We start from the raw sequence: 27,084 nt of genomic DNA on the forward strand, positions 1-27,084 counted from the left end.
TGGAAATGAATATATTATTGTTGTAGTTTCTTTATCTGTGTCTGCACTCTGCAGTTTTGGTATGCTTCTTTGGTGATGAAAAGATTTCGTTTAGCCGGTACTTTAGATAGTACCATGTTTATATTTAATGTCTTGTGCTGCAGCTGCTGCACATATGGGTTTAACGTTGCTTTGTTTTTGGGCAATGAGAAAAACCATTATAATTCATTCTTTCCTTAATTTAATCCTATATACATAGACCAAAAAAAAAATCCAATATACTTAATGCGAGTCCTTAGCTGTTAGTTGTTATTCGTTAGCCGTTAGCCGTTAGCCGTTAGCCGTTATTCGTTAGCCGGTTAACCTATAGCCATTATTTGTTTGCCGTTATTCGTTAGCCGGTTAGCCTATAACCGTTAATTATTAGTTGTTAGCCAGTTAATCATTAATTGTTTGTCGTTAGTTGGTTAGTTGTTAGCCAATTAGGCGTTAGTATAATTAGCCGTTAGTCGATTAGTTATACGTATCTGATAAATCCAAATTTTTTTTAACATATGATTTGAATTTACGGTTCTTTTTTTGACCATGTTTGAATTTACAATTCAATTCTTTATACTTGCCCTTTTATCATTGTACGGGTTGATTTACAGCCCCCTTGAAGTGGGCATGAATTGAGCATATTAATAGATTGCATAATTTTCAGTTTTTTTTTTTTTTGGAAGAGTGGTTAACCCAAATTGTAGATATTAAAGCACATCAATCGGCATTTGGTTGATGGATATGCAAATGTAAATTTTATAGATAGATTTTTTATCTTAGGTTTTAACTCTCAAAATTACTCGTTCATTCTTAGATTTTAGATTTTAGATTTTAACTCTCAAACTTTTAGGTTGTTCGAAAATTCAAATTTGTCTAAAACTCAAAAGTTAAAAACTAATATTTAAATCATAAATATTGAATCCACGCTCTAAATAAGTAACTATAACGAAAATGAAGCCCAACAATGAAAAAAAAAAAGCTTATTATTTGGTTCACCCCTAAACATATTTCAAATTCGCACTTCACCCTTTGACTCTTTTTTTGTTTCAAGTTACCTCCTAACGTTATACTTCGTGTCTCACTTAACCCAGGTCTGTCAAGTCCATCAATATCTCTTGTTAGAAATGCTTATGTGACATCCATGTGTGCAAACAAATTAATTAAATATTATTTTAAAACATTATATCTTAAAAAATTAAAATAAAATTCAAAATTTAATACAAAATTACAAAAAAAAAAAAAAATCAAACACTCACCCCCACCCTCTTTTCCCGATCGGCAACCCACCTTCCTTTCTCGATCGGCAACCCACCCATCCCCACCATCTGTACCGGCCCCACCACCATTGACATTCAGCGTCCCCTTCTTCCCCTTCCCCTCTATTGTATTTCTTTCTCTCTTTGCTGGCCGGCGATGGTGGTGGGACTAGCCGGTGCAGATGGTGGTGAGAGGAAAGGGTTGCAAATGGTGGAAGGGGTTGACGATGGTGCTGATAAAGGGTTTGCAAATGGTGCTGAGGTTTTTTTAAAAAAAAAATAATTTATTGAATTTGGAATTTTATTTTAATTTTTTGAAATATTAAAAGATTTAATTAATTTGTAAGCACATATAGACGCCACATTATCACTTTTAATGGTAGATTTTGATGAACTTGACAAAATCAGGTTAAGTGAGACACGAAATATAAAATCAGGAGATAATGTGAGACAAAAAAAAAAAAAAAAAGTCAGAGAATGAAGTGCTAATTCGAAATATGTTCATGGACAAACCAAATAATAAGCAAAAAAAAAAAATGATTACAAATAGATATTCAATGATAATTGTTTTATTTCTTTGACTAATTAGATATTTAATAGAGTGATGTGGGCTGAAAGTACACGAGGGAAACTGTGGAGTGTGGACGACTGATTGATAAGGGCTGATACAGTGATACCCCAACAAAAAAAAAAAAAAAAAAAAAAAAGAGAGATGAGGACTCATACCCCGACTAAAAAAAAAGATAAGGACTCATACGTATATAGTAGATTACGTATGATGTTGCCTTCATAAGTAGTGTTGTGAAAATTGAACATGTCAATTATAGTTAGGAATCTTAAAGATGGTATTGTCAATCTTCACTTGCGAAACAAGAAGCATCATGAGAATATATACTTAATTCGGAAATGGACTATGATCGATTAACAAACAATTGATTATTCTTTCATTGTTCCTACGCAAGTACAAGAACTACCTATTATGGAATAAATGAGACCTGTTTGTGATTTTATGAAAGCCATGCTTATTTACTAATTTGGGTATAGTAGCTGAAATTCTACCTAGTACACTAGTAGATTTTCTATTAATTAACTAACCATTAACGGTGACTTGGAGTATTCTTGCACTTTATCATAGGTGTTTTAATTAAGGCTGGATTTTTTAATTGAGAATACCGAATAACCGAAGACCGAGCTGATACCGAACCGATCGGTTCGACATTGATTTCTCCAATATCGATTTCAGTTATATAACTGATTCAAACCGCATGTATCGGGCATCGAAAACGGTATGCGATATCACGAATCGTCGGAATACCGACACCGGAAACTACACCACCCGTATATGCAATCTCTCCTCTACAAACTCAGCAACCCAACAAACCTAGCAATATCTCCTCTTCTTCAGTGTGTTCTTCTTTTTCTCCTGGTTTTGCAAGTTACCCAGTGCGTTATTCTTCTTCTTCTTCTTCTTCTTTGGGTTAGAGGCTGGGCGCGGGCTTGGCAGTGCGTGGAGGCCTTAAAGAAGAAGAAGAGGAGGTGTTGCAGGCGAGGGAGCCGGGGAAGAAGAAGAGAACTGGTAGTGGCCGGAGAAGAAGAAAGAGGAAAAAGAAGGTGACCAACCACCACTGAGAAGCCGATCGACCAGCACCGATACCGAAGTCGTCAGAAACCGAACTTGTCAGTGGCAGCAGCAGTTGCGTTTCTCCCCCTTTTGCCGATGTCAGGACGGTTTTCGGTTTAGGTGAATCAGCTCGGTTACCGAACCGATTCTACCCCTGGTTTTAATTGGGCTATGGGGTAGTGAAGGCAAACTGGGTTAATAGTGAGAGACGTGGGCTTAAGCCCGGGAAGAGGGGCCCAATATTGGAGTACTTATGGTTCTGGGCTGGCCCAGCAAAGATACAGAGCAAGCAACACCGCTATCATCCATATCCACATCTACACATACCCCCGAAGCTATCTTCTAGAAAAAAATGGACAAGCACCGAAAACCAAATGGCAGTGCCATTGTGCCACTTAACCCCTCGCTCATTTCTCTTGGGTTCGTCTCCTTATATACCCAAACTCAAACTCACCTCCACAATCCCTTCTCTCAAAAAGCGCTTCTTCTTCTCCTTCTCCATCTCAGCAATGGCTTCTGCTGCTTATCCAGCTAAAAAGGTAATCGTAATCGGCTCTTTAATGATTACAATGATATTTTGGGAGTGTGTGAGTGTGAGATTGACTGTTAAGTGGTCACTGGTTTTTCGTGGTGAAAATTACTGCAGGCTTTGGTTCCGATTGCGAATGGCACGGAGCCGATGGAGGCGGTGATCATCGTCGACGTTCTGCGACGAGCTGGAGCCGATGTTACTGTGGCTTCTGTGGAGAAGCAGCTCCGCGTTGATGCTTGTCATGGCGTTAAGATCATCGCCGATGCTTTGGTTTCGGATTGTAGCCAAAGCTCCTTCGATCTCATCACTCTTCCCGTACATACTCTCTCTCTCTCTCTCTCTCTCTCTATACATATGTGTGTGTGTGTGTTAGAGCTTCGGAATTTGGCATATTTTGTTTGGTTGCTGAGAAACCTGATAAAAATGAAATTGAGAACTAAAATTTGTGCTAATATTATCACTTTCGCAATAAAAAAAAAAGGAATAGAGTGGAACCACTTGGATTTTCAGTTTCAATGTCCATTTAGCTTTGTAGATTGTAGGCTTTTGGTTTCTCATGTCCATAATTTGAATTTCTCGGTTTTTTATGCTCCAGGGAGGCATGCCGGGTGCTACCAATCTTAAGAACAGTGAGGCTCTGGAAAGCATGGTGAAGAAGCAGGCTGCAGATGGGCAGCTCTACGCTGCGATCTGTGCTTCGCCTGCAGTGGCGCTTGGATCTTGGGGTGTGCTAAAGGGATTGAAAGTAAGTTCTCTAAGCATCTGCTAATATTTTTCATAATTTATTATGCATATTAGAAATTGTAATTAGTGTTACTTTACAGTTCCTGGAATGATTAAATCTGTACTTGTGGGCTGTATACTGGCTTTTGACAGGCAACTTGCCATCCTTTATGTATGGAGCAATTAGCATCTAGTGCAACCGCTGTTGAATCAAGAGTGCAGCTGGATGGCAAAGTTGTGACAAGTCGTGGACCTGGCACTACCATGGAGTTTGCTGTTGCACTCGTTGAGCAATTGTATGGGAAAGAGAAAGCTGATGAAGTTTCTGGGCCACTGGTATATGCTCTCTCTCTCTCTCTCTCTCTCTCTCTCTCTCTCTCTCTCTCTCTCTCTCCCTCCCCCTCCCTCCCAAAAAACAACATGCACAAAACTGTTGATTTTTTTTTTTTTAGATATTCATTTTGGTACAATGGAGATTTGGTTATTTATCTGTTTTAGGACGAAGAGCAAGGGTAAAGCAAAGTTTTTGAATACTCTTTCATTTCTGTTTCTGCCGGGTATGTAACTTGATTTTGTACTCAGGTGATGCGTTCCAACCATGGGGATGAATATATCATCACTGAGCGAAACCCAATTGAGTGGACTTTCAATGATTCCCCAAAGGTGAACTTTTGATTTTACTTTATATTTCTTTGTCTTAGTAGTACGTGGCGTGGTTATCCTAAACAATAGGGTTTGGGTTGGTCATTTTTTAGCAAAGGATAAAATTTGATAACAATTTGGTGTGTGGGTTTCTTAGTCTACTTGTGTTAGACTGCTCCTAAGTAGCTATATCAGAGTGACCTAGCTTTAGGTTTTAGCTCAAGTGGCATGTGGATTGGGTGGAAAGAGGGTAAAACCCAGGTTCAAATCTTGTTGTAAGCAACAAAAGAAAAAGTAGCTATATTTGGAGTGCTCTACTTGTTATTTATATATGCAAACATGTCTAGGATTATTTCAAGTTCCCACAAGTTACCTATGAAGTAAGAAAAGAGAGTTGTGGTAAACAATCTCTCTAATGAGCAACTAAAAGTTATGATATGACGGTAAGAATTGTTGACTTGATTTAAGGTGCTATATAATGTGCTTTCTGATGTTTTATGTTTGTTATCCTTTAGATTCTTGTACCTATTGCTAATGGAACAGAGGAAATGGAAGCTATCATGATCATTGATATTCTACGAGAAGCCAAAGCAAATGTTGTGGTGGCCTCTGTAGAGGATAAACTAGAAATTCTTGCTTCTCGCAAAGTTAAACTGGAGGCAGATATGCTCCTTGATGAAGCTGCCAAACTTTCATATGACTTAATAGTTCTGCCAGTAAGTTGGGTTTCTTGCTTGCTTCCATCTAATCAATTGATTAGCCTACAAATGTTATTTCTGGCCAAAAAAAAAACAGCCTAACAATATTCTCATTTTTTCAGGGTGGACTTGGTGGTGCTCAAGCATTTGCAAAATCAGAAAAGCTTGTGGATTTGTTAAAAAAGCAGAGGGAATCAAATAGACCTTATGGAGCAATATGTGCTTCCCCGGCTCTAGTCTTGGAGCCCCATGGCTTACTTACGGTATGCCCTGTACAACGTTTTGACTTTTGTGAACTCTTTCCTCCTTAAAATGACTACTTCCACTGAAACTTGAAGAATTGGTATCAAATGTATTTACCTTGATTAATGTTGCAGAACCTTGATACGACTCATGTTCAATCTTTGCAACTCCATTAACATTGCCCAATTCTGACTGCATTCCATTTAATTCAGTAGTATACTAGCTGGTTATAAATTTATAATCAATTCACCGAACCATTCTGCTTCTTGCATTGCTCAAACTCATCAGAGAACTTATTTCCCGTAGAATCTGATATTCAGCCATCTTTGTTGTTTTAATTTCTTGCTATTAGTCTTTACATTTTGAACTAAGATCAAACCTGTGCCATTTTTTATACATCCGGTTGTAAAGTATGTTTTTCTTTGATCCAGGGCAAAAAGGCCACAGCCTTCCCGGCAATGTGCGACAAGCTGTCAGATAAAAGTGAAATTGAGAACAGGGTACTGGTCGATGGCAACCTTATCACCAGCAGAGGACCAGGAACTTCCATGGAGTTTGCTCTAGGAATTGTTGAGAAGTTTTTTGGGCGTAACAAAGCAATAGAGCTTGCAAAAGTTATGGTTTTTGTACGTCCGTAGAGCCTGCCTTGTATTCGCGTATAACATGCACCGTTTGGGACACTCTACAGGCTTAACAGTGGAGAGCTGGATTCATATTTTAATATGAATCCTTTATGCGGTTATGTACCAGGGTTTGTATTTAAATAAAATGTGTAATGGATTGAGTTCTGATAATGCTCTCTCTAATTTCACCGTCTACCCAAGAGTTTAACTTTGTAATATCATGGTGCTTTTGGGCTCACAAGTTCTTGGACAGTTGGACCTTAAATTTTCACACGTGCTTCTTTAAATTATGTTTACCAGATATAGGTTACGTTTGATGTATGTCCGGTAAAGGATGACACCTTGTTCGGTAAATCAATACTAGACTACTAGTACGTAAATATATCATAAAACACCATGGTATAAATTTATACTGAAATACAAAGCCAACCCTTCATTTATGCAAAATTTATTCTAGAATTTATATTCATTGGTTTTATGAAATTAACACTACTTTTTGACTAGTGTTAAGCGGTAAATTAATAAAAACATCTCAACTAGAATTTCACATTCCATGACTCTTATTTGCGATGAGCTAAATTTTAAATTTGGGAGGCTAAAATATATCATGCCAACATAAGAAATATAATATTTAAAACTTGCTCATTGCCTCATTGGAGAGCCAACATTTTCAAACTCATTAATCATATTGTTTATTTTTTTATTCGAGGAGGAAAATGACAAGAACCGAACTCTTGTCGTAATGCTTTGATAACTGATAAGTGCTCTACCATAAGAGTTATAAAACTATACAATACGAGAGGACCTATTAACTTTTATTTTTAATCAAAGATGACCTATTAGCTTAAGTGTACATAATTTTCATTATTCTTATATACTATAATATATATTAAAAAACTTTAGAGTGAAAAGTTGTTCTATGTTATGGGTGCAATGCATCTATCTCTCACAAAATTTGTATAAAATTCATAAATAACTAGAATTCCATACTCACTCATCCAATTCATAAATTTTTCTTATGACCGGCTCCGCCGCCACTCTTGTTCCCATTTCTCACCTCCTACTTCCTCACCATTAATCTATCATATTCATATAAACCTTTTTTTGTTTTTTCTCAGATTCTGATGACTAATCTAAATTCTAAACTAGGGGCCGGGCACATACATCCGCACGGGTTTATTAATATATACATATATTTTTTTTTTTTTGATTGAGGGTTTAGTAATATAAATGGCAACATGATTAGCTGTTGACAATTTGACATTAACTTTTGACAATGTTTTGTTTGTATCAATTCCTAGAATAATCATTCACTTCTTTTTGAAAAGGATTAATTATATCATTGTTCCTGAATTTGTATGGCCCGGAATAATTCCTAAATTTTAACTCTTAACGAAGACATTAGTGAATGTCAATTCAATAATTTCAAAAATAAAAACCAAAGAAAGCTTTCTTCATTTATTTCATCATAACTCATGGTGGGGAAGGTGAGAGGGACAATGAGAAAAGATAATATTTGGTCTTTAAATTCTTAAACGTTAAAATCAGATTATAGGCCAACGACTGAATAGTGTGAATTGAAAATGGAGGCCACGTTATTAATAGTGTTATTTCAATGCTTCTGAAGACTGAACATGAGGTTAAATTCCAGCACTATCATATGTCAGCGATTGCGCCAACTACTTCTGGCTACAAATAAATAAATAAATTAGCATCAAGTTGGGGGTCTGTGGCTGATGTTATTGCTAGCAGCCTGGCTGTGATTTTCTTCCTGGCAACCGATTATTCATAGGCTGAGGCCCTTTGGTTTTTTTCATTTTCAAAATTGTTTCTGGTGTATTTTTTAAGGAAATTAGAATATTCAAAACTAAACTTTAATTTCTCTGAGATTATTGTGGACAATATATGGTCCAGGAAGCTAGTCTGCTTACTATTCAGATGAATTTTATCAGGAGACTTTGTATAACTTTTTTAACCAGTCCTCCCCTCCCCTGTATTGTTCATTTGTTCCCCATCTCTTCAATTACAGCTTGGATCTAGGATGGCTAAGTGCATACCAATAGACTGTTATTGGCTTCAAAAGTTTAAACTCTTAGAAAATGAACTAACAATGTATATCAAGTTAAGATATTATTAATGTATTGTTTCATCATACATGTCAAAAGATAAATAAATATAAACAATATAAGTGCAGTCTTACTTTGCATGAAACATACGAGAATATAGTAGTCGGAGATTTCAAACCCAAGATTTCGAACCAAAACTCTAATACTATGTTAGCTGCTTATACTAACTAAAAATTGGGATTGAACTTTGCATATATTGGAACGGCTTAAAATTGTGTCCATGTTTATATGCATTATGGGAGCATTAAATGCAATGGAAGAATTTTGACCCAAAAAATGCAATGGAAGAATTGACCAAAAAAGAAATGATATATTAAAAAAGTTACAAATTAGTTTTACACTACTATATATATATATATTTCATATTTCTTTCTTTTTTGGTAGGCTTTATGTCATAAATACTACTTTTATACAATATGCAACATTATTACCATAAAATGTAGAACCTTATTTTTTCACTGTGATCATATATTTTAAAGTTCTATTAAATTCTGAAAGTAGGTATTAGGGTTCCGGTTGAAATTTCAACAATATAGTCCATGAATTTTTATTAGTCAACAAAGTAAAGGGAAAAGGTTGTGGGGAAAGGATATATAGCCTTTTCTTTTACTTAAATTGTTGGTTCAAGTTCAAAATAAACACCAAATTATGAGGTGAATTTCATCTGAGTCCACAAATTAAAAAATCGCTTAAAAACATTCATAAATTAATATCTAAATTGAAAAATCGACTTTCATTTGGTGAATTGTTAGTGTTAAGATTAAATGACAGTGTTGCCAACCATGACGCGGCATGTTAATGACCTGTTAGTGGGCTGGATCATCTTTTAGGCATAGTGTTGATAATATTTCTAAGGTGAAAGAACCAGTGATTGAGCTTGAGGATGATGAAAGAGACATGGACTTTGATGATGATTATCAAAGTATGCATGACTTTGATGAAGAGGATGATAGAGATAATATCATTAAATCTACCGCGTCATGGTTGATCATATTGATATTTAATCCCAACAGTAATAGCTCACCAAACGGAAGTCAGTTTTTTAATTTAAATGTTAATTTGTGAATGTTTTTGAAAAATTTTATAATTTATGTACCAGAAAAAATTCGTCCAATAATTAGATGTGTATTTTAAACTTGAGAAATTGTCAAGGCTTCAAGCCTTCACATGCCGGAAGGAAAAAAAAAAAAGGATTGCTCAAGCCTTCAAGGTATATATTGACTTCTGAGAAAGTGTATAAATGGATGCTTCCTTTATGTGGTCAGAAATTCAGAATCTTTCGAAAATAACAAATAAAAAGAAAACAAAAAAATCCCATTCCCATTTCCACTTCACGCCTTGCCAGGCATGTCAAAAGAGAATAGTCAAAGCTTTTTGGTTTTTTGTTTTTTGTTTTTGTTTTTTTTTCATCTTCCTCTTCTGGACAATACAAGGACCATTGGGTTTTTGTTTTTGAAAAAAAAAAAAAAAAAAGACAGTACGAGGACTATTAACTGCAAGTCTATAACTCCAGGGAAGTCAATCTCTCTCTCTCTCTCTCTAGTCTTTCCCTACATTTCTGTTGCAATCAGCAGAGCACCATAAATTAGGTTCTTCATGTTTTAATATCTTGTATTTTATCTGGGTTTTACATGTGCTCCATGTTTGGTTGCTGAGGGAATGTAAGAAAAGCTAAGACTTTTTAACTTTTCATTTGTACCCTTGGAAGAAAAAAGAACAAAGAAGAGATTTTGGATTCGTTTCTGGGCGCTTAGAAGCTAGAAGAATGATGGGTTTCCCTATGTAGTCGATTTGCTCCGGAATATATGAGTTTTAGTTTTTTTGCTTCCAGGCTTCCAGCCAATGAAAAAGTCATCTTGATTCTTGACTAATCAAAATACTTATTATTATGTGTTTGCTTTAGTTTCTCTTGTCGCAAAGGACACTTCAAGGTTGAAAATATAGCAACACCCCCGTCCAATTCCGATTGGAAAGTTATAAAGGTAATTTTCAACAAACTTATGCTTCATCATCATCATCATCATCATTTTCAATTTTGGTGCCTCCTAGATTTGACGTGTAAGATTTATAGTTGGTCAAAAGAATAAATCTCTCCCATTCCTTTAATATTTTCTCTTTGAAATTTCTCAAGGATTATTTTGTTCTTATAATTGAGTTTAGTGAGAATTACAATGATAATTGATTATGGAATAAAATTTTATGAGCTTTGCATGTAGTTAGGTGTCTTTGTATCTTTATGTTTCAGTATCTACCTTTCTTTCTTTAGTTTTGGTAAAATTCTCTTCTGGATACTGGCATATATAAAATTTATAGAAAGGACGTACTCCAATGGTGAGTAATTTTTGTACTAAATTCTTCCTTTTTCTTGAAATTACCTTAATAAACTCTGCACATTTCATTGGCTGATATGAACTTTCTAATCGTCATACCATGTTCCTAACTCTAACTAGTTGCTAGACCTGCCCTGTGCAGAACTGTAGTATTCATGCGCAGGTTTTGGTTTTAGGCCTAAAATGTTGTGAGATGCAAGAAGTTTCATGTTTATTCTGAATTTGGTCTTTATGGAGCCAGATTTGAAAATGTTCCCATTTATGTTGAATTCTCTTAGTAGTTGGTCTACGTATTAGCAGTAGATTGAACTAATGCACTATATTAGAGAACTGAACTTCTGATAGATCTTAAAGGACTTTAGATTTTGTGATGTCACCAGCTGCATTTCCAGGCCTTACAGTTACTGGTTTTTCCTCTAATTTTTCCCCTTAACTAGTAGATTCTGAAAGTGCAGATATATGTAGAATTTTTTTTGCTTTCAGTTCCTCAAGTACAGAAGACAGATATATAGAATTTTTCCCCTTAACTTCTTACTCTCACTAGAAGTTGAAAAGCCAGGCATAGGCAATAGTTACAACTTAAAAATGTGCTATGGATGAATGTGCCTCTTTAGAGAAGTCCCTTCTTGAACGATTTTATTTCTCTAAAAAGTAGATGGTAAATAAAAACTATAAGCCAACTACCAAAGAATTTAAGGGCCAAAACTTCTATACTGAAACTACAGTGGGTTTGAGGATAGTGAGTTTAGGTAAACATGTGGCTTTTGCGTTTGCAGACATCTCTAATCATTATTTTGGATGAGATTTACTACGCTGTGGGCTGTCATCTCTCTATCCCCGTTGCTAGGTATACCTATATAATAAAGAGGTCACCTAGATGTGAAATTTAGATTCATAAAACTTTAGTTTTTGTTAGGGTCTCTTCTGTTTGAAGTGAATGGCTAATTAATGCATTCCCCTTCTGTCTTCCTTCTAACAGAACAGGCAGTTGTAGTTACATAATGACAAGTTTATGTTTACTTGTGTACTTTGACAGGGCAAGGATTTGATTGACTGGTAATATTGGTCAACATAAAAAGCTGGTGATGTCTTGTTTCTCTTTCTTGTTTAGAACAAAGGCAGCTCCCGAAGTTAAAAGGACTGATGAAGTTGATGAAGGTACATTGTGGATGTCTTTATTCTATTGTTCCTTTATATAAATCATGGTCAATTACTTAAAATAATTAAATATCCATCCAGACATGGTCTCGGCCAATATTAGTTACTTTGGCACAATGCCAGCCGTCAAATTAGTTGCTCGCTGCAATTGTGAAATGGAAAGGTGACTTTTTAAAGTCATAAATGGGTCTTCAAAATTCTAAGGAGGAGCATTTTCCTATTCTCAATGATTTTATTATATTAGTGTTACTTACTGATTTATGATCCAGTTCAAGTCTGCTTATACTCAAAGCCCATATACTCTTCAGAATCTTGACAACCCTGGCCTTCTCACATAGATAACTTTATGTTTTAGAAGCAGGAGTTTGCTCTTTAGTTGGTTAAGGTGTGCCATTATTGGCTGTTCTATTAAATATTTTTAGTGCAACTGCACAATTGATGTATGAAGAGTCAGTTTTGTTTACTTTCCTCGCAATATATGCTCTCAAAATTTTTGTATGAAATCTCATTTTATTTTCTTTGTTCAATTTACATGCCAAACTCAACTTTGTTAGTAAGTCTTGGCATTTAACTCAAATTTGGAAGTCAGCATTTTTAAGAAAATGCAACTAAACTCATCCTGCCCTAAAAGCTTCTAATAGGGTCATATGGGTACAGTGGTTTCAGGCATTCTAAATATCAGACTGTACACTTACAAGGAACTGCAGATTGCCACTGAAAATTTCAGTCAAGGAAATAAAATTGGTCAGGGAGGTTTTGGCTCTGTGTACAAGGTAATTTCACTTAGAATGATTTTTCATATGACTTTTGAGGAATACTTGGTCATCAGCCCTTGATTATGCTGAAAACTTTTCATTGACTTTTGCCTCTATTGGCTGACTTTTATCCCAAATTATTGTGAACTGTATTTGATCAGGGAACACTTAAGGATGGCACTGTGGCAGCTATAAAGGTATTGTCAGCAGATTCTAGGCAAGGGTCGCGAGAATTTTTGACAGAACTTGAAGTGATTGCAAATGTTGAGCATGATAACCTGGTTAAGCTATATGGTTGTTGTGCGGAAGGTCGCCATAGGATATTGGTCTATGGCTATCTCGAAAATAATAGCCTTGCTCAAACACTTCTTGGTAAGTCAATTACTAGGTCCTTGTTTAAATCAGTGAATTGTTTGGGTAATGACTTAGTCCCTCTGTACTTTAGGTGGAGGCCACTGTAGTATTCAGTTTAGTTGGCAGGCAAGGTGTAATATCTGCATTGGTGTTGCAAGGGGGCTTGCTTTTCTCCATGAGGATGTTCGGCCCCATATTATTCACAGAGACATTAAAGCAAGCAATATTCTCCTTGATAAAGACCTCTCACCAAAAATTTCAGATTTTGGCCTTGCAAAGTTTATCGCACCCAACTTAACCCATGTTAGTACACGTGTTGCTGGAACAGCGTAAGTTTACCAATTCGAGTTCTACTCTCTTGTAATGTGTTTAATTTTCAGTGGATATTCAGCAGAGAAATTCTTGATTGTGCGCCACTCACTGGATTTCAAAGATATGATCTAAAAATTATTGTGTGAAACATTACTACCAAAACAATTTATTGTACTAGTGAAATGTTTGGTGTGGGCTGTATGGTTCTATGTGTCAGTCAAAAACTATTTTTTCATGTTGGAGGTTACTGGAACATGAATGTAGCCTCCAAATTCTGGGTTATATATTATTATAGATGTCTTCAAACGTGTGATTACCATGATTGGATAATGATAAGATTTGACCTTGTTATCCAAGAATGTTAACGACTTTAAGTGCTGCCCATGCTGGCAAGTAAGGTGCTCTAGATGTAAAATTTCAATATACTTTTTATCTCTCTCTCTCTCTCTCTCTCTCTCTCTCTCTTTTCTTATATCAATTTATTTGTGATTATGTCAACATATTTGGTTCCCTATTTTATTTATGCAGAGGTTATTTGGCACCTGAGTATGCCATACGAGGTCAAGTGACAAGGAAAGCAGACATCTACAGTTTTGGTGTTTTAATCTTGGAAATTGTTAGTGGGAGGTGCAATACAAACAGACGGTTACCATCCAAAGAACAATATCTTCTTCAAAGGGTATGGATCTTTCTGAATTAGCATTTGCTTCTAGGGCTAAATTGAAGCCTGCGGACTAGTTTATAGCTTTTACTTGTTCTATATAGTAACCATTAAAAATTTATTACATTGAACATGCGTGTTCAATGGGTTTTATCTTATTATAAAGGATAAATGTGGCTTTTCATACCTATTGATTGACATTGAGTGTTCTCTTATTATGGTATAGATACTAAATACATCTTTTCTTGCATATTATTTTGGATTCCTAACTTAGACTCTTAGAGATATAAAATTGTCTTCTCATCATCTCTAATTGCAACATGTACTTATCTCTATTAGCTATAAAATGGGTAGTGATTCAGCAATTTGATAAGTTGGTAAGTGGTAACCCAGAATTACTACTAGAATCTTGAGAAGACTTATCGAACAAATTTCCTGTTGCAGGCATGGGAACTACATGAGAAGGGGCAGCTGGTGGAGTTGGTGGACATATCATTAAATGGAAATTTCAATATTGAGGAGGCTTGCAGATTCCTAAGGATTAGCCTTCTCTGCACCCAAGACATGCCCAAGCTTCGACCATCCATGTCTACTATTGTTGAGATGCTGACAGGTAAAATTGATGTGAATCATGAGACGATATCCAAACCAGGACTGCTTGCGGAATTCATGGGTCAGACCGAAGATAGAGGCCAGAGAGATAATGCCGACGGAAAACATTCATCTTACACGGCATCTACCTCAGGGAAGCCTATCAATTCATCATCTTCATCAGAAAACATCACTTCATTTGCTAATATGACCTTCAATTCTATATATGACCGAAGCAATTAGGACGAGCAAAACATCATTCTGGTATTCTTATTTTTGGGAACAAGTAGTAATATCATTTTTTGCTTTCGAATGCCGTTAAAGAGTTGTTCCTAAGCACTATACAAACCGTTTTGTAGGGCAACCGTTGGTGTAAATCATATAAATTAATTTTACTTTTTTTGGCCTGTAAAGAAAGTTTTGACTATATAAACAATCCTTCCATCCCTCACTTCAAATCCTGGTATTGTTGAATGTGATCCATAATGAGTACTAAAATGGGATAAAGGTACAACTTTAATGAGTTCTGTATAAATCGTATTCAAGTCGAACTTGGATGTGTAGTATGAAATTATGAATCAGGATATTTTGAAGGCATGTGAAAATCCAGAACTTCAAATCGATGCAAGCTGGCACCAGTAACTTTGTTCTATGAATAAAGATGTTGCCAAATTGGGGCACCAAACCCATTTTGAAACAGACTGCTAAGCACTACATGGTTCATTTTTCATTCGTAAAAGATGAACATTTATTTATGAAGATTGAAGATGATACAATAGTTTGATATCCTAAAAGAATATACAAAAGAATTTAAAAGAGAAATAACATTAACGATTGTATATTCTTGTGTAAAAACTTTCAAGCTAGTTTCTATTTCTGCAGCACCTGCACCACAGAATAAGAAAACAAAGCACTCTATAACCAATTATGAAACCCAGCATCACAGCTAAATTGCTCCATTTTTGTGTCTCTCTTAAATCCTGCTGTGTTAAGAACTCATTCCCATATAGATTACATCTCTCTTTATCAATCTGCAGTATGCATCTTCTTCCCTGATCTCCTCCATACTCATTTATCAGAAAACACTCAAAAGGGTACTTGAAAAGACTCAGGTAGTGCATGAAAGTCCAGTACCTAGGTATGTTTTCCTTTGATATGAAGTACCCGGAAAAGAGAAAGAAAGATCCCATTAACCCTGCAACCACTGAAGTCCCCATGATGAAGTTTGGGACAAGAGCACTGAAACATGCTACAACAGAATTGGACATCAGAAGGACCATCCAGACCACCAGAGAGAAGTAAAGGAACCTGTCAATGTCCCTCCTTAATCCAACCAACCAGTAAACTGGAGTGGTGTATAGAAGACCAACCATCAAAAGAAAAGGAAGAAATATGAGGGTGTTTGCTATAACATAGGAAGAAACTCTAAAAGCTCCTTTGGAAGTCTCGGTCATTAGTATTCTTCTCTCTTGTAAGAAAATTGGTAGGCCTTCTGTTGTGGAAGATAGCAAGAATGTGAGGCTGAAGGCAAAGAATCCAATTTGGGTCTGTAAGGCAATTGCCCCTTGGTCACTGCCAACATTTAAGAATATGGTCCCGAGTACGAATCCAGCTACCAAGGCTTGTATGACTCTTGTGACAAACAATTGCTTGGTTCTAAATATGTTGCTGCAAAATCTTTGTCCTAGTATAAAAATTTCCTCGAGTTGAGAATTTGGGTAGAAGGGAAGCTTTTCTGCTAAATGGTCAGAGCAGGCATGCTTTTCTTCTAAAGGAAAACGTTGGTTGTTGAAGGCTTCTGAAGTTTGTGTACCCAAGCTTTCAATAACATCAATGGAAAATTCAAGCAAATTAACATGGTTGGGGATGCAATGGCCTGCAAACTCGAGCCTTTCTTCAAGCAGATGCAATGATCCATTATGCGTGACAGTTCCATTTGAAAGCAGGATAACCCGATCAAACATCTCTAGGATTCGAAAACCAGGTTGGTGAATGGTCAAAACAATAGTCTTTCCTTGATTGATAACCATTGTTTTGAGCATCGAGACTACATGGAAAGCTGAGGCAGAATCCAGTCCTGAAGTTGGTTCATCGATCAAAATCACAGCTGGATCATGAACCACATCAACTCCAATCGAAACTCTGCGCCTTTCCCCACCTGAAATGCCATTGTTTGATCCTCCCACACCAATTCTTGAAGCTGCAACATGTTCCAGCCCAAGCTCCTTCATCAGCTGTTGCACTTTAGCTGCAGCCTCTCTTTTCCCGCCAGGAAGCCTTAGCAGAGCACTATACATAAGTGTTTCTTCAACTGTAAGTAATGGGAATAGAGCATCATCTTGAGTGACATACCCGGACATTCTCCGAAAACGTTTAGTGTTCATAGGCCGGTCATTAACCAGCACTTGACCACACACTTTCTTTGGGGATATCTTTCCAGCAAGAATCTCTAGCAGGGTGGTTTTTCCAGCACCACTAGGACCAGCAATTGCAGTGATCTCTCCTGGCCTTGCTTCACAATTTACATCCTTCAAAATGAATTTTGGAACTCTCCTTGAAGTTGCACCACAAGGCACCCATTTCATTTCATCGAAGTGGGAGCACAAGTTGTAGCACAGATTTCTGATTTCAATTATACATGGTGTTTTCCAGCCACCGGAATCCGGCATCTGCACTGGCAATTCCATTAAGGGGAAGAGTGAAAGTGAGAGAGAAAATGTGATATTTGTGGGATGTGTGAGGAAAAGGAGGAGATGAGCTAACACACCAAACTGTGTGTTACTATACAAGTTAAGCTAGAGAAGAAGCCAGGTTTGATATTTTTTGGGATGCATGGGGCTTAGGCAGTTTTGAGACATGTGGTTGACTTGGTTCTGCTTTCTATTTAACAAAACTTTTGATGGAGTTTGGAGAGTTAGAGAGCTTCAAGCAAACCAAAGAAGGAAAGAAAGAGCCATAACTTGCTTTGGGAAGTTTTTTCAGGTGAGCTGATCATTGACCGTGCAGGGTTGGTGTTAGTTGCTTCACTATCTGCCCCACTCTAACTCATCAGCTCAGCAGTTTGGTTGGAAATTGCTTTATTGACCAATTAGTCAATTACAAGTTTACAACAATAAAGTTGCCTACATGAAACACAAACAGATTCTTACCACAGCTCCCTAAATGTGCAGCCCAGCCCAACTTGGTTCTTTGGGCTTTGCTGAAGTACCATAAGAGCATCTGCAACCGTAAGCCATTGCCAACACCAAAAATTGCATTAAAAATGGGAATATTCAAAGTATAGTCTCCCTGCTATTAAAGTATTAATCACACCTCCAAATGTAACCTATACTTCCAGCGCCAAAATATTAAATATTTTTTTTTTACTCATTTTTTATACAACAAAAAAAAATTAAAAAAATAAGTTAGTAAATTTAAAATATTTAAACATATTCAAGTTTAGTCTCATTTTAAAGGTCTCCTCAAGATCTTTGCAATGATATAATTATTATGAATAAAAAATTTTAAAAAGATAATGATTATTATTTAAAAATAATAAAGGATATAGAAGGAAATAAATTTTGTATAAGAGAGACAAGGGTAATAAGAAGATAATATAAAAAAAGAAGAGTGTGCTATATGCATACTTTTTTTTTTTTGCACATCCCTATTAAAAAAAAAAACAAAAAAAAAAGACTATACAACCCTTCCCTCTTTCCCTCTCTTTTTTCTCTCGTTCAGACCCCCTTCCCTTTTTTTTTTCTCCTTCTTCTTCTTCCCCCTACCCGAGCCACCACTAACCACCATCTTCCTCTTTCTTCGCATGCACCACCACCACAACACCCCCAAAACAACCACCACGATAGCACTACCACCACTTTCTTCTTCCTCATACCTAAGCCAAAACAGCCACTACCCCCTCCAAGCCTCACCACAACCAGCCCGGCAGCCCCTCATCCCCCTCTCATCTCTCTATTTTTCTGTCTTATTCCCTCTTTGCTGCACCACCATCTATTTTATCTCTCTCTCTCTCTCTCTCTCTCTCTTTTTCTCTCTCTCCCTCATTCCCTCTCTCATTTCTCCCTTCTTTCTTCCCTCTTTTTCTCTGTCGCTGCAGTTGGTTCGGTAGACAGCCACCGAACGAAACTAACGGCTTCGGCAGATGACTGTTGAACGAACCCACAAGTTTCGATGGATGGCTGCCGAACGAACCTGCCGATTTAGGCGGATGACTGTCGAACGGCCTGCGAAGCTCATCCTTTTGGTTGGCACTGCAATGTGGTCGTGCGAGTTGGGCATAGCTGTCGGGCGCGAGCTCATTTGCGTTGACGATGTGGTCGGGTGTTGGGACTTCTTGGCTGTGCGAGCTTGGCATGGTGGTGGGCGCGGGGAGGGTGGTGCAGTAGAGAGGAGAGAGAGAGAATGAGAGGAGAATGGTGCGCATGCAGGGAGGGTGGTGCTGCACGCGGTGGTGGTGTTGCGAGGAGGGTGGTGCAGCAGGGAGGCGAGATAGATGAGGAGAGAGAGAATGAGAGGAGAATGGTGCGCATGCAGGGAGGGTGGTGCTGCGCGCGGTGGTGGTGCTGCGAGGAGGGTGGTGTTGCGCGGGTGTGTGTTGACAGAGAAAGATAGAGAGGGAATGAGAAAGAGTGGGAAAAAGAAAGATGGGGTGTGTAATGAATTGAGGGTATTTTGATAATGGATTGGGTGTGTGTTGAGAGGTTTTGAATTTGAGATGAATGTATGGGTGTGTAGGAGAAAAAAAAAAAAGAGAAAAATGGTGTGCAAAAAGAAAAAAAAATGGTGTGCAAATAGCAGCACTCAAAAAGAAAAGCAAATAGCATTAGAATTCTTCAACAGCAACATTTGAGTACAAAAGCTTCAAACATGAAAAAAATTTCTTGGAGTTTGTGAGAGTTCTCCCAACTCCAAATTTAGGTTTTTAGCTTACCTTCAGTCCCGAGTTCTACAACAACAAAACACAAAAATTCAAACTCAAATCTATTTTTGTCATCAAATAGTGTCCAAAATTTGGATTTCCAATGTTGCTGAGACTCAAAATGAGTTTTAGTATTTTTTACTCATTTAATTTATGTATAAATTTGATTAAATACCCGATAATTTAAAGCTTATAAACTTTTATGACTATGAATATTATATCATCGTTAATATTTTAATTAGCTTTTCAAAATGATGCTAATATTAATATAAAAAAATTATGAATATTGAAATTGTTGTGTAAAAAAGAGAAAGATGTGAAGAAAAAACTAAGAAGAATGAGATATAAAAAGACATTTTTGTTCACTAGCTGTTATAAAATTAGGAGGAATTTTTTTAAAAAAATGTTACAATTTTTTTGGATTTTTCTAACAAATTTTTTTATTTTTAATTAATAAAAAAATAAATAATAGCATAATCTGAGCCGTTGGTTTGCAACGGAATGTAGATCTCAACCCTTGAAAAATTCAAAAAGCAAGTGACTGTTGGAGATAAATCAAGGCCTGGGCATTGGGCCCGCCTCCTGCTCCTTGTCGGGGACCATCTCTCCTCTGCTCACCCATGTGCCGGGCCACATCAGTTTTTGGGTTTGGGTATTGGGGTAACCCAAATATGAGATTTTTTTATAAGTTTCAATTGGTTTTGGGTTTGGCTTTCCGGCCTATTGGTGTTCAAAGAAACTCAAAAGAGACTCATTTTGGCTTTCCGGCCCATTACTGAAGGTTTAAAGAATGAAGTTTGTAATTTACTTTATTAGCAAAAATAAAAAACTTTATATGTGATTAAAATTAACAAGACAAGGGAACAAAGCAAAGGTAGACTAGAGCTAGTGGGATAATGAGTTAAGATTACGATAAGTTTAAGTTCATTTCTCTTTAATATAGCAAAAAAATTTATTAAAAAAAGAGAGGGTAAAGTACATATTTATTTTTTGTGTATTGAAACCAAGGTATATTTTGGCGTTTGGGTTTAAATTTTGTTTATCTTACTATTGCAATCCACATAAAATATAAGGATTAAATTTGTAAAATTTAAACTTAGAGATCAAATATAATTTGGAGTCAAAATAGAGAGGAAAAAAATTGTAATTTACACCAAAAAAAAAATATATATATCAACAATAAAAAGGATAAGAAGATATTTCGAATGCCATCTGATCGACTGAAAATCCAGGGGTATTTAAGTCCTTCAGTCACTACTATAAAATCTCCGCAAAACCCCTTATCTCCCACTCTCGCCCTAGGGTTTATCACTTACCCCCAAACCCTCTTCCAGATCAACCATGGCGACCCATTTCTTCTCTCGCTCTGTTCCCAAAACCCTAACCCTAGCCTCCTTCCTCTCTCGCTCTCTCTCCACCGCCGCTTCCACGGCTTCCCTCTCCACGGCCCACTCTCGCTCCACTCTCTCTCTCATCCACCGCCTCCGCCCCCTCTCTGGAGTCATTGCGTCCGCCGGTAGGTTCTCTCCGGCGGCAATCCGGTGCTTGGCGACTAACACGACGTCGTCCTCGCTCAGAGATCCAAGCCCTAACTGGTCGAACCGGCCTCCCAAGGAGACGATCCTCCTCGATGGGTGTGACTTCGAGCACTGGCTGGTTGTCATGGAGCCGCCTGAGGGTGATGTGACTAGGGATGACATCATCGATGGCTACATCAAAACCCTAGCCATGGTCGTCGGCAGGTGACAACTGCTATTTTTTATTAATTATTTTATTAAATATAATATGTTTGGATTATGATAAATTGATGGAACAGAAATGAAAATGATGTTTTATGTATTTGCTGCTGATTTTTTATATCTTATAAATCACGAGTGGATACTGTAATTTGATGAAAGGCTGTTCTTTATTTAGTCTGGTCTACAAGAATACAACAGCCTGTTATTTCTATTAAGGAGAAGGATGTTCTGTAATTTGATACTTAGTTGATATTTGTAGTTTTGTTGTCTTACACAGCTGCCTAATGATTTATACTTGAACATTCTTTCTTGTTTACTGGCATTTTGTTATGGTGTTAGTGTGTAATATTATATGTGAGAGCATTCTCTGCATTTTGTGCACTTTATAAGCTGATTAGCTGATTGTTGACTGCAATTTTATTTAGTCTTAATTGGGATCCCTATGGCCGTGAGAGTTGGTTATTTTTTAGCAATTGGGTCTCTTATACTGTTCATAGGGATTCTAGACTTGATTTCTTTATCCAATAGCACGTGTGTGTTCCACTAAAGCTTTATTTCTCCTGTCTAATTTAGCCAAAATATGTGACTGCGTATATTGGTGTAATGGTGTCTGGCTATGGGTAGAAGTTCTCTTAAAAAAGCAAAAATTTTGAAAAACTCCTAATCTACTTCCCAGGATCTTAATCTTCAAAATGTAAATTGAATTACTTTATATCATTTCCTTATAGCATGGTCTTGATCACTTCTTTTATGGACTTACATTTTAGGTTGATTCACATATATTTTTATAATATTCCATTTATTTATATTGCCTGCCACTTATATTTTGTGATAACTACTAAATATTTTATATCAAAGATATGCTCACTCTCTCTAAGTGTTTAGTTTGCTTGTGTTAATTGATTGTTACATTCTGTATGTGTCTCAACTGCAGTGAGGAAGAAGCAAGAATGAAGATCTACTCGGTTTCAACTAGGTGCTATTTTGCATTTGGGGCACTTGTGTCTGAAGAACTTTCATACAAAATCAAAGGTACTGCTCCTTCTAATTGTTTGGGCTTTTGTTATTGCTTTGTGTCTGGTTCTCATATATGTTTTCATTAAATTCTTCCAGAATTGCCTAAAGTCCGGTGGGTACTTCCTGATTCTTACCTGGATGTTAAGAACAAAGATTATGGAGGTAAGAATTTGCTTGTTTCTTCAAGTCATATTTGCATAAAATTAAATTATAAGCTTTTGAATCAATCAAGTTCCAAGTCCCATTTTTATTATCTTGAGTATGATAGTAATCTTTAATAGCCATTGTTTTTTGTACCTTGTGCGTACCTGTTTCTTTGTTGTCGTTTGAACTAGTTCACCGTAAAGTACTCATTTGTATATGATTTTCTACTTTCTGGTTGTTTCTTGGTTTGGCAGGAGAACCTTTTATTAATGGCCAAGCAGTACCTTATGATCCCAAGTACCATGAGGAATGGATAAGAAACAATAGTCGAGCAAATGAGAGAAACAGACGTAATGACAGACCTCGTAACTTTGACAGATCAAGAAACTTTGAAAGGAGGAGGGAGAATATGCAGAACCGAGATGTTCAGAATAGGGGTCCGCCTCCTATGCCTAATCAAGCTGGGCAAAATCCTGGGCCTGGACCTGCCAACAACATGGGTCCTCCACCTCCCAACATGGGTCCTGCACCCCCCAACATGGGTCCAATGCCTCCCAACAACATGAGTCCACCGAACAACTACAATAATATGCCGCCAAGCAACAACTGGAATGGTGGGCAGCCCAACAACTATAATCAGATGCCACCTAATAACTATAATCAGATGCCGCCTAACAACTATAATCAGATGCCGCCTAACAACTACAATCAGATGCCCCCCAATAACATGGGAGGAGGTGTGCCGCCAAACAACATGAGAGGTGTGCCGCCAAACAACATGGGAGGGGTGCCGCCAAACATGGGAGGAGCGCCACCTAATGCAGGATGGTCTGGTCCTGGGCAATACCAAAATAACTACACGGCAGACAGGGACACTGGTGGCATGCCTGGCTCAAACCGTTACCCAGCTTGAGGTTATGCTCTGCTACCCTCAGTCTTGTAGGCGTGCTGTAGATATGCAAGGAGGCTGCCATAGAATGGGTTGTAGGTTTTCATGTTCTAGTCTTGAATGATGTTTTGTTTTGCACATTGCTGGTGGTGAACCTGGTTGCCTTATCTGAATATGATTATAATTTTAAGGTCATATCTGATGTGATTAATGTTTTGCTTGATATCATGATATGTGATCTGAGTTATTTCCTGTAGTGCTCATATTAGCAGAAAGCAGACTATATTTATTGGGTATTGCTCCCATATCCTGTGTAAATAGCATTGCATGCTGTGTCTTTTTCTTTTTATGGAAATTCAAATTCATTAATAAAAAAACACAGGATACAACAACTCCCACTGAATGGAATTGTGTCTGCATGCGTGATCTTGATTAACGGTCTAACATCAACTAACAGAAAATTTCGAAATTCAGTTTTTAATTTTTTTCAAACTATTAGAAGCAAAATTAAAATTGAGGGAGTTGGGATTTAGGGGATAAAACAATTCTCGTGATCCTTCCCTAAGCTCTTCCCCAGGCTTGGTTACCTACTTCACTGGGGAATCAAATCCTCGACCTATTATAATTTTAACCCTACTCCACTGCCCGCCCACCTTAAGGGACAAAAAGTGTAAGTGTGTTGCAACTTACAAGTGTGGGCGAATCTGTAATTGTAAACTTGATGGCGAACAATATAAATACAAATTAGATACAAATTAGATAATTTGATATGTGATATTGACAAAATAGATCATTTGATATGTTATATTGTTAAATGAAATGTTTGAGGATCTAACAAGAAAATATCACCAATTAGATTTTAAAATAAATGAGGTCTCAAATGAGTTAATTTCACTTACACTATCTGAGATTTATCGTTTTTTCATATACACCCCTTGAGGTTTCAATAATTACACATACATCCCATGAAGTTTTAAAACTATTACATATAACCCCCTACAAGAGACAAAAATAAATAAATAAAAAAAAAATATTTGTATTGAGGTTGAATTTTACACCTTGAGTAATCTTATTAGACTATTTAATCCCTTAGCATGTTTTTCGCATAATTTCTTATTATTTTTTGTCTCACTATAGGGGGTTATATGCAATAGTTTTGAAACCTCAGAGAGTGTGTAATTATTGAAACCCACGAGGTGTATGTGAAAAGACGATAAACCTCAGGAGATGTAAGTATAATTAACTCGGTCTCAAATTCAAAATTTTCCCTTAAATAAAAAAAGAACAACAATCCTCACTACAATTTTCGAATGGAAACCTTGTGAATTATTTTTATTCAGGTATGTTTAGAAATTGGACATGAAAAAAAAATGAAATTAAAAGTCGTAAAGATTTGATTCCCAAAACAAAATATGAGATGGGAAGGATCAGGGTCTAAACTTTCATAAATTAAATTGATGGTTGTGATGAGTATGGTGCTCAGAATTAAGTGCCTAAAAATTGTCACGCAGGCAGGCGAATTGGTCTCAACAAAAAGGAAAATGGCTCATGGGCTTGACCTGTTTAAGGCGTGACATGAGCACGGTACGAGCATGAAAGCTGTGACCTATGACAAGTATGAGATCAAAGTTAAATGGGCCCCAATTTAAATAAATATTGGAAGTCCAATCGTTCCTGCATGGGATATTGGAAGTCCAATCTTTCCTGCATGGGATATTGAAGTGAGAGCTTAGGTCTTTCCATGATATAAAACCTCATGAGTACGTACGTCTCTCACTCTCTGCTATATACATATAAATAAAACCTCTGCCAAAACCCTAACTCCCTTATCACAGACCCCTAAACCCTCTTCCAGATCGAGATCAACCATGGCGACCCGTTCCTTCTCTCGTTCTCTTCCCCAAACCCAAACCCTACTAGCCTCCTTCCTCCCTCGCTCTCTCTCCACAGCCACTTCCACGTCCCACTCTCGCCCCACTCTCTCTCTCATCCACCGCCTCCGTCCCCTCTCCGGTAGGGTCTCCCCGGCGGCCGTCAGGTGCTTGGCCACCAACACCACGTTGTCCTCGCTCAGAGATCCAAACCCTAACTGGTCGAACCGGCCTCCCAAGGAGACGATCCTCCTCGACGGGTGTGACTTCGAGCACTGGCTGGTCGTCTTGGAAAAGCCTGAGGGTGAACCCACTAGGGAGGATATCATCGATAGCTACATCAAAACCCTAGCCATGGTCGTCGGAAGGTGACAACTCCCATTTCTTATTTAATTATCATTGTTAGTTTTTGTAAATATTTGTTTGGGTTATATACTTATATATGTGGCATTTATGTAACGTACTACAAATAAATTTCATCTTTTACTTTTTATTAGAATCGAGATCTTTGTAATAAGTAATAACTATTAAGTATGACCAACTACGTACCATATCAAATATATGCTCAACAGGTTCACATTGCTTGTATTAATAATTTATATATTGTTACGTTCTCTATGTGTCTCAACTACAGTGAGGAAGAAGCAAGAATGAAGATCTACTCAGTTTCAACTAGGTGCTATTATGCATTTGGGGCACTTGTATCTGAAGAACTTTCGTACAAAATCAAAGGTACTTCTGCTTCCAATTAAGTGCTTAATTCGGCTTTTTTATTTTATTGCTTTTGTGTCTGGTTCTCATATACGTTTTCTATAATTTCTTCCAGAATTGCCTAAAGTCCGGTGGGTACTTCCTGATTCTTACTTGGATGTCAAGAACAAAGATTATGGAGGTAAGAATATATATTTGTTTCTTCAGTACTGTTGTCTAGCAGATTATTTGTGGTTAAAGAAATTGTCATGATTAGTGCTGATGAACAAACCATAGTTTCTTGTTTTGATTATATATATCCAGAAAAATATGATCCTAGCTTGAAAGCTTTCATGTTTAGTAATGATGAACAGATTTTCATTTACAAATTTGTGCATTATATTCATGTTTCTTTGTTGTTGTTTTCAACTTGTTCATTAGCAAGTATATTCATTTGTCTGGTTTCTGGTTGTTTCTTGTTTTGGCAGGAGAACCGTTTATTAATGGCCAAGCAGTACCATATGATCCCAAGTACCATGAGGAATGGATAAGAAACAATAGTCGAGCAGATTGGAGACATAATAGACCTCGCAACTTTGACAGACCAAGGAGGAGGGAAGATATGCAGAACCGAGATTTTCAGAATAGGCAAAATCCTGGTCCTAACATCGCTCGACCTGCCAACCACATGAATACACCCAACAATAACATGACTGCACCAAACACTTACAACAGTGTGCAGCCAAGCAACAACTGGGGTGGTGGGCAGCCCAACAACTATAATCAGATGCCACATAATCAGATGCCCCCTAATAGCTATAATCAGATGCTCCCCAATAACATGGGAGGGGTGCAACCAAACAACATGGGAGGAGCTCAGCCAAACAACATGGGAGGAGTGCCGCCTAATGCAGGATGGTCTGGTCTTGGGCAATGCCAAAATAACTACATGCCAGGCAGGAATTCTGGAGGCATGCCTGTAAACCATTATCCAGTTTGAGGTTATGGTCTGCTACCAGGAGTCTTGTAGGCATATATGCTTTAGATATGCATGGAGAGGCTACCCTAGAATGACGTTCTACTCTTAGTTGATTTGGCACATTGCTGATGGAGAACCTGGTTGCTTTTTGTCTAAAAAAAAAAGATATGATTATAATTTCAAGGTCCTGCTGC

The 27,084-nt window shown here is 37.2% G+C and overlaps 5 protein-coding genes across 5 annotated transcripts; 4 read left to right on the plus strand and 1 right to left on the minus strand.

The window, feature by feature from the left end:
* Positions 1-3,261: 3,261 nt before the first annotated feature.
* Positions 3,262-6,625, plus strand: DJ1B (Class I glutamine amidotransferase-like superfamily protein). Its single transcript, XM_086238513.1, has 8 exons — positions 3,262-3,434; positions 3,542-3,742; positions 4,023-4,172; positions 4,304-4,486; positions 4,733-4,813; positions 5,308-5,508; positions 5,613-5,753; positions 6,165-6,625. The coding sequence occupies exons 1-8, from the start codon at positions 3,270-3,272 to the stop codon at positions 6,369-6,371; spliced, it is 1,329 nt and encodes a 442-aa protein (XP_086094639.1). The 5' UTR covers positions 3,262-3,269; the 3' UTR covers positions 6,372-6,625.
* A 3,276-nt stretch (positions 6,626-9,901) lies between these two features.
* Positions 9,902-15,043, plus strand: LOC147297928 (cold-responsive protein kinase 1-like). The gene is made up of 7 exons (XM_086228790.1): positions 9,902-10,464; positions 11,849-11,970; positions 12,628-12,743; positions 12,887-13,097; positions 13,171-13,408; positions 13,920-14,070; positions 14,497-15,043. Exons 2-7 carry the CDS (start codon positions 11,898-11,900, stop codon positions 14,884-14,886), a joined length of 1,179 nt encoding a protein of 392 aa, XP_086084916.1. The 5' UTR covers positions 9,902-10,464; positions 11,849-11,897; the 3' UTR covers positions 14,887-15,043.
* Positions 15,044-15,506: 463 nt separating this feature from the next.
* ABCG10 (ABC-2 type transporter family protein) lies at positions 15,507-17,330 on the minus strand. Its single transcript, XM_086229747.1, has one exon. The coding sequence runs from the start codon at positions 17,328-17,330 to the stop codon at positions 15,507-15,509; it is 1,824 nt and encodes a 607-aa protein (XP_086085873.1).
* Positions 17,331-20,826: 3,496 nt separating this feature from the next.
* Positions 20,827-23,545, plus strand: LOC147297930 (multiple organellar RNA editing factor 8, chloroplastic/mitochondrial-like). Its single transcript, XM_086229818.1, has 4 exons — positions 20,827-21,303; positions 22,235-22,332; positions 22,414-22,479; positions 22,716-23,545. The coding sequence occupies exons 1-4, from the start codon at positions 20,903-20,905 to the stop codon at positions 23,372-23,374; spliced, it is 1,224 nt and encodes a 407-aa protein (XP_086085944.1). The 5' UTR covers positions 20,827-20,902; the 3' UTR covers positions 23,375-23,545.
* Positions 23,546-25,218: 1,673 nt separating this feature from the next.
* LOC147297931 (multiple organellar RNA editing factor 3, mitochondrial-like) lies at positions 25,219-26,911 on the plus strand. Its single transcript, XM_086241487.1, has 4 exons — positions 25,219-25,589; positions 25,856-25,953; positions 26,048-26,113; positions 26,400-26,911. Exons 1-4 carry the CDS (start codon positions 25,219-25,221, stop codon positions 26,909-26,911), a joined length of 1,047 nt encoding a protein of 348 aa, XP_086097613.1.
* The last annotated feature ends 173 nt before the right edge of the window (positions 26,912-27,084 follow it).

This window comes from Dryas octopetala, chromosome 1 (genome assembly GCF_963921425.1).
Source record: "Dryas octopetala chromosome 1, drDryOcto1.1, whole genome shotgun sequence".
In the NCBI taxonomy this organism is placed as follows: Eukaryota; Viridiplantae; Streptophyta; class Magnoliopsida; order Rosales; family Rosaceae; genus Dryas; species Dryas octopetala.